The 7309-nt window shown below is 49.9% G+C and overlaps 1 protein-coding gene across 1 annotated transcript; it reads right to left on the reverse strand.

Moving 5' to 3' along the window:
- Positions 1-2005: 2005 nt before the first annotated feature.
- LOC131087233 (cytochrome P450 2J2-like) lies at positions 2006-6981 on the reverse strand. The gene is made up of 9 exons (XM_058030741.1): positions 6793-6981; positions 6113-6275; positions 5817-5966; positions 5056-5216; positions 4491-4667; positions 4102-4237; positions 3743-3930; positions 3149-3287; positions 2006-2557 (listed from the first exon to the last, which is right to left on the reverse strand). The coding sequence occupies exons 1-9, from the start codon at positions 6979-6981 to the stop codon at positions 2382-2384; spliced, it is 1479 nt and encodes a 492-aa protein (XP_057886724.1). The 3' UTR covers positions 2006-2381.
- Positions 6982-7309: the final 328 nt, after the last annotated feature.

Consider the following 7309-nt stretch of genomic DNA (forward strand, 5'->3'; position numbering starts at 1 on the left):
TGCCTGTTCTCAGCCCCACCTGAGAGGACACAGAGCACAGGTACAGCTCTAAATCACTGTTCTTGCTTTCGTTGGGAAAAGAAAACTGTATGCTCTGTCCAGCCTGCTCTGCAGGTGATTTATGTGCTGCATCCTTACTCCCATGGCCAGATCTCATTCCCTGTGCACTATCCCTGCCCAGAAGTGCTGTTGGAGAAGACTGGCAGCCTTCAGCCCTCTGGAGTGAAGATCTGAGGATGAGGAGCTGCATTGAATGCCCAGTGTGGAAGGCCTGTCCCAGAGGGGGTGAAGCCATTATGGAAGAACTGGTTTTCCTGCTTGCTGAGGCTGGACATAAAAGCAGTTTCAGACACTGAAACCACAGCGTGCAGGTGTGTGAGGGAGAAGGGAAGGGAAGGGAAGAGCTGCTCAGCTGTGCAGGAAGCCTGAGCTGAGCTGCAGGATGTGTTCAGTCCTGACCCTGTTTGCATCTTCTGGCAGCTCTGAAGAGCCAAGCAGTGCAGCAGGAGCTCTGTGTGTTCAGGTGAGGAATGTCCCTGCAAGAGGAACACAGGATTACAGCCCTGAGTGCAAAGGAAAGGAGGAGCTGAGGTCAGTCACATGTTGGAGATAGTTTAGGTGGAGGGGGCAGAATATTCAAGAAGCCTGTGAAATGCATTCTTCTTTGCAATTTAACTAACTGAGCAGAGGCCTATGGAGGAAAATTTTGGATAGAGCAGCAGTTTGGGAAAGGAATGGGAATCTGAGCAAAGCACTGGGGGGAAAAAGTACCACAAAACAGTCATGACACCTGTGCACTGGAATTGTTTTGGGAGTAATGCTCACACAGCAGAAACTTACCGCTGTTGCCCAGTCAATTCCAGTCATGCAGCCCACTTGCAGCCTTCCCCTTCTCTCAGAGAATGAAAAGAAAGGAGTTCAGGTTTAGAAAGTCAATTTACTGTCTTCTTTCTGCTGAAAACAGATGTGGGAGCCCTTGCCAGCAGCAGGTTGGAGGGCAGCTGGCATGAGGAGAGGAGAGGTGTAGGGCTGGGGCTGACCAGGTTCTCCCTAGGAATGGCATGAGACAAGTCTGCATTTAATAAATGCACTGGTTTGTGTCCCACCATGTATCCTCATTTCTCCACCTCACCGGGTCTGTAAAACAGCCTCAAGTTCCAGGAGCAGTATCTCAGCCCAAACTCTTGTTCCCACTGGCACAGAAAATCAGAGGAGGTGGCAGAACCCACCCAGCCAGTGCTGAAGGAGCTGTGCCAGAAGCTGTGTTCACCTGGGAGAAATTTGCTTCCTCTAGGAAGAGGTGAGTTGTTCTCCAGGGAAAACTGAAAAGAGGAAAAGATTGCTCTCTGCTCATTTCCTCATCAGCAGAGCAGGAGGTGTGTGTTCCTGGTGCTGTGCTGATTTCCTGATTTCCCATCTTGCTCCTGGGAGCTGCAGCTTCTGTCTGGAGGTCTCACCAGGCTCCTTGGAGTGCAGCTGTTTCCAAGTTCAGTGCATTTAATGGTGTTAACCATTGGCTGCCAGTCTTGGGACTGTTTCATTGTGTAGATGATGGTTCAAAATAGTAACTTGTTGCTGTTATTTCCCAAGGCAGCCTCTTCCTCCTCAGACTGTTGAGCGCAGTTTAACTGCATTGTGTGTTGCTGCAGCTCACCCCACTGCCCTTGGACACACCAGCCACTCCATGATGTTGGGCAGGTAAACAGAGGATTTTGCATATTGTAATTCTAGCTGTGCCACCAGAATCATTTTTTCCATCACTTCTGCAGGAATTGCCTTTGCTTTTACGGTGCCAACCTCCTGCAGTGCAGGGACAGAGACACAGGGCATGGCCAAAGCCTACAGCCCCTGCTGGACATGGCCTCTGTTGGTCTTCACTTGGCAGAACACTTCATGACAAAAATGCTTTGGTAAAGATTTATTATGCATGAGACAAGTTAGATAGTGACTTTTTGTTTATATAAGTACGTCTTAAGGAAATGTCAAATTAATTAATGTATTAATGTTATAAAACAAAAGCTGGTATTGCTCTCCCACTGTACCCAGCCACAGTGGGTGGCTCCACAGTGCGGTCTCTAGTGTCCCTCATTTTGCCAAGGTGAACCATGGCCATCCATCACCAAATTAGGACATCCCCAAGCCCCTCATTAATTTACAGTGCCATAGAGCAAGCCTAATAATGCCCTGGAAACTCCCAGGCTGATCCCATGATCACACCATCATGGGATACAGACTGCAAGGTCTAATTGTGAAAAAAAAAATGATTTTACAATTGCTTTGAAAGAAATAAACCACCCAGCCTCCTGCTAGGGCTGTCAAGGGCTTGTTTTCAGCAGCCCTGACAAAGGATTCTCCATGTGAGGAGGATGGCCAAGGCTCCCCTAGCGAGGCACAGCACAGACCTTGTAGGGCTGTGGGGCATTTGTGATGCCCAGAATGGACTGGAGGCTGAGCGTGGTGTCTGGCGGTGCCTGGAAGGTGAATTTCTGGAGCAGGGAGGTGAAGAAGAGGAAGAGCTCGGAACGGGCCAGCAGCTCTCCCAGGCAGGAACGCTTCCCTGTGGAGACAGAACCCACAGCATCCTCAGAGTGTGCTCTTGCTGTTGAAAATGCTTCTGTCCGCCCTTAGGACTGTGGTCCAGCTGTGCTACCCCATTGCTGGGTGAGTTTTTCAATCCAAACCAAGCTTCCCAACAATACTTTGGCATTACAGCATGGTCTGCCCCCAGATTGCATGACTTTTTACACACACACATGACCTAGATGTGTTCATGCTGGGAGAGCTCGCCCAGGAGAGCTACCACAAGAGATGTTGGTGCTGGTGTAAAGGCAGGGGCTAAAAGCAACTTCTCTATGGAAGCTGCTGCCTGGGGAACCCTGTGGTGGCCACAGTGAGGCCCCTGGTGAGCTCAGCCATGGAGAGAGAGCAATGGCCTCAATGAAGATATTCCTAAGATCTCTGGAATTTACATGGTTTTTTACTCCTCCTCGTTTCTCTTCTGTGCATGTGGTGTTTTGTGGAGGCAATAGGAGCATTTTGAGCAGCACCTCCAGGGTGCATCTGCCCTTTCCATTGCTGTTTTCCTCTCTGTCTCCACCCTGCAGTTGGAAACCCAAGCCCATGAGCACCATAATGCAGCAAATCTTACCTGTTGAAAATGGTAGAAAACACTCGTTTTTCCAGAACTTTCCATCCTTCAGAAAATTCTCAGGGTTAAAAGTATCAGGGGTTTTCCACTCATTCTTATCAAACAGCAGAGAGGTTAAATTTGTCGTTATAACAGTGCCCTAAGAGGGAAAAAGAAAAATAAATCACACTTCTCTGGCACTGACAGCAGGAGGGGCGGTTTTATCTTCCAGTCTCCTCTCCATGAAGAACATCCTTAGTCAAATTCTACTGAAATTATTTATGAAACATCCCACTGCAAGCCCAGATTTTCTATTTTTTGTCAGTTTGGAGGTGCAGTTATGTAACTGCATTTTCCCTCATCAGCATCATTTTTATCTGTTGCAATATTGGGCTAAAGTCCCTCTGAGAGGTGGGGGATGTTGAAGGCATGTGTGGGGTGGGGCACTAATCAGGGAGCTGAAGAACATTGGAGGGCAAAATCCATGTTGAACAGGAGTGAACTCTGGACAGGGCAGGGACAGTGTCTGCACAGGAGGGACCTGGCCTGGCACCGTGCCTGGGGAGCTGAGAGTGTCCCTGGAGTGCCAGCACTTCCCAGCACTCTGGAGTTTACCTTTGGGATGTAGTATCCATCCACGTAGGTGTCCTCTGATGCCATTCTGGGCACGTTGAAAGGGATAACGTTGCCTTTCCTCTGCACTTCGTGGATGACAGCGTTGGTGTAGTGCAGCTTGTTCCTGTCCTCCAGGGCTGGGGGCCGTGCCTGGCCGATGACCTCATCGATCTCGGCTTGCACCCGGGCTGGGAAAGAGCAGGAATGAGCCCAGGGAAAAACCCTTGCAACAATACGAGGATATTGCTGTAAGGGTCTACCAAGAGACCTCTTATGGGAGTGTGTGGACGCTCCCAACTGGTCTCTCACAGAGCTTTGAGGGATAAAAGCAAGGCAAAATATGTTTTTGCTAATTGTACCTTGAATTTCTGGATGTACGGCCATAAAGAGCAAAGCCCAGCGGAGCGTTGAGGACGTGGTCTCAGTCCCAGCAAACATCAGGTCAAGTGCACAGGCCATGAGGTGCTCCTCCTGGAAGGTGTTACTGTCACGGTCCTTCAGGAGAAGGAGTGTTAGTGCCACAGGAAGAATGAGGGTGTCCTGGCACCAGGCTTGGTCCAGACCACCCCAAGGATTTTGGCAGATGCTGCTGACCCCTCGCATCCCCATCCTGCTGATGCATGGCTGAACCTGACCTCTGTCCTGAGCTCATAACAGGCTACACAGGCAGCTCAGAGAACTGGGGCTCATTTCCCATCCCCTCTGGTTCTAAGCCCCACTCCAGGAGGGTTTTCTCCCCACTGCTGACCTTGGAGATCTCCAGCAGGTAGCTGTCAATGTAGTCCCGGCTCTCTGAGGGGTTCCAGTCCTCCTTGTGTTTGTTGATCTGCTCTTGCATAAATTTTTGCAAAACCCTCCAGTGTTTGAAAATTGTTTGGTGGGCTCCAGGTAAGTACTTCATTATAGATGGGAAATTGTTGTACAGCTTTGAATACAAAAGGAGAAAGACAAGTTGAATAAAGGACTTTAAAAACGCTTCTGAAATCAAGACTTCAGCCTGCGATTGCTCTTGCTGTATTTCTGGAGCTGGTGCAAACAGCTCAGCTCCAGAAGAGCAGAATTCTCATTATGGGGTAACTTGTGTGTTACTCACTATTTCAGCAGGCAGGTTGGCAATCAGTGGGCAGGAAAAGTGATTTTGGATGAGAGAGAGCAGTGTGAGCTGGGTACAACTTAACGCAGAAAGAAATGACAGGCAAATCTACCCTGTGCAAGTGATCAGGGATTGACAGCTCTTGTGATGACAACCCTGTGACTTAAGTTTGACTCCAGAGAAGAAACTATGCCCTGAGTTGGTGGCAGGAGGGCTGTACCTGGCTTGAGACAGCTCCATTGAGGGCAGTCATTTCATTCATCAGCTTCAGCAGTCTTTGGAAATCCTCATCGTGGTAGTCAAACCGATTGCCAAAGATGAGGGAGCAGATGACATTTGCAACAGCATTAGTGATTTTCAACTGAGGGTTGAAAGGATTCCCTGGAGAAGAGAAAGATCAGTTCTCTTCCACTCTTCTCAGAAAAGAAGAAAACACATGTCAGATGTAAAGCAGTCAAGAAATATGAATGAAATGATTGTCCCCTAATGGGCAGTGTCCGATGTCAGTGCTTTCCTGGGGTACCTGGCTGACTCTATGAGCTGGCCAAGCTTGGCAGGACAACCCCAGTGGTCCCAGTTCAATCAGCTTATGGAGATGTTTGTTTACTTCTGAAAACAGGGTCTGCAGGATGTCATTTGAATTCATTGGAAACCTAAGCATTTATGCACACACAGAGAGGAGTAGACAGAAGGTGGGCTGTGAATAATGCTGTGGGTGTTGCCTGGTGCATTCCACAGGCAGTTGGAAGGCAAAGCACCTGTAGGAAGGAGCAGGGATGCTGGCAGTGTTGCAGCATCGCCTGCAAGGTGCGGTATTTTTCAGCATGCAGTGACATTATAACAGGCCCTACCAGGATGAACACTCACCCTGTCCATCCCTGAACACATCCACCAGGTATCTGCACTCCTCCTGGATGCACTCACCCTGTTCATCCCTAAACACATCCACCAGGTATCTGCACTCCCCCTGGATGCACTCACCCTGTTCATCCCTAAACACATCCACCAGGTATCTGCACTCCTCCTGGATGCGCTCCTCCACGCTCCTCTTCCCCAGGCCGAAATTCCGGAGTGTGGTCAAGGTGAACTTCCGCTGTGCCTTCCACAGGTGCCCAGTGGAGAAGACCAGTCCTGGCAGGACACCCCTGTGAGCCAAGGCCAATCTCCCACGGAGGGAGAAAAGCTCCAGGGCTCTGCCTTGTCTCCAGCTGACTCAGACCTCTGCACGGTCGAGGCTTGGAACTTACAGCTGAGGCATGACTTGAGGGGTAACTCACCGATCTTGTTGAACATCTGCTCATCGAAGGGAAGGTCAGGGCGTTCCAGGAACTTGTCCCCTTGGTTTACAAGCACTTCCTTCACCAGCCGCATCCCACTTACCAACACTGTCTTCATGCCACCCATGTGCATGCCGATGATGTCACCATATCTTTTAGTTAGCTGGGAGGGGACATAAACAAAAGGGGTTTTCATTTGCAATGGATGTTCCTGGTCAGACCAGGACACCCCTGTCAGGGGACATGGGTAAAAATAAATTAAGAGTGGAGGGGAGACAGAATGTGTGCACTCTGCCTGAGGGCAAGTTTTTTTTCCCTATTTTCCTAAATGGGTGATTGGGATTATGTTAATTTGCCATAAATCAAGCAAACCTCACCACGTTTGATTTTTCAGTCCTATGTTTTTCCAGTTATTGTTTCACCCCATTCCAGCCCCCCCTCGGACCTGTTGGGTTTGTACATCTGTGACTGCACCTGTGGGATCGTGCTGTGACCTTTGCCCATGGAATCACTCCACACTTGTCACCCTGCTTGGACTCAGGTAAATGTCAGCAATGAGGACAAACGTCCTGCCAGCCTCCACTACCTGTGGGGTTTGGGTTATCCCTTTCCCTGCATGGCTGGGGAGGTGTAGCTGCAATCCCTCCATCCCTTCCCCTTGCTGCTCACCACCCACGTACCCTCTGCACTCCACCCACAGGATCTTTGAAGTCTACAAGGTAGAGGTGCCCCAAAAAGGGCAGGCGGAGGGGGGTGGGAGGGAAATTCTTTGGATTTCTGTTCTTCATGTAGTCTGCGATGAGCAGGAAGATGAAGAGAAAGATGAGGAATGTCTGGAGGGAGACGCTGTCCCAGAGCAAGTGCAGCATGGCTGGATGCTGGGGCTCTGCAGGGACGTGTCCCACAGCAGGTCAGGCAGGTTGAGCTCACAGGGCACCACTGAGCCCCCCAGGTCTAGGGGGAGATGGGTGATGTGCTGGCACAGCTGTGGGTGCAAACACAGGACAGCAAGGAGTGGCTTTTGCAGCCTGCTCTTGGGGCTACATTCACACTCCGGCTTTCCCAGCTTCCAGATAGGATTAAACCCCTTCTTGATTAAACATTTCCTCTCATCTGATTTAAAACAAATGCACCAGAAATGAGAACACCCCCAGCATCCCCCGTCCCCTCCAGACTCCTCTCAGTGCTTGACTAAAC

The sequence above is a fragment of the Melospiza georgiana genome, chromosome 9 (assembly GCF_028018845.1).
Source record: "Melospiza georgiana isolate bMelGeo1 chromosome 9, bMelGeo1.pri, whole genome shotgun sequence".
NCBI lineage: Eukaryota > Metazoa > Chordata > Aves > Passeriformes > Passerellidae > Melospiza > Melospiza georgiana.

Bases quoted from the DNA above. Each gene is read 5' to 3' on its own strand.
- LOC131087233 (XM_058030741.1), bottom strand. From the start codon at position 6,981: ATGCTGCACTTGCTCTGGGACAGCGTCTCCCTCCAGACATTCCTCATC. The intron at 4,668-5,055 runs GTACAGCCCTCC...TTGTATTCAAAG, and splicing joins ATGGAGCTGTCTCAAGCCAG to CTGTACAACAATTTCCCATC. The intron at 3,931-4,101 runs GTACAATTAGCA...GCTCTTTCCCAG, and splicing joins CGTACATCCAGAAATTCAAG to CCCGGGTGCAAGCCGAGATC.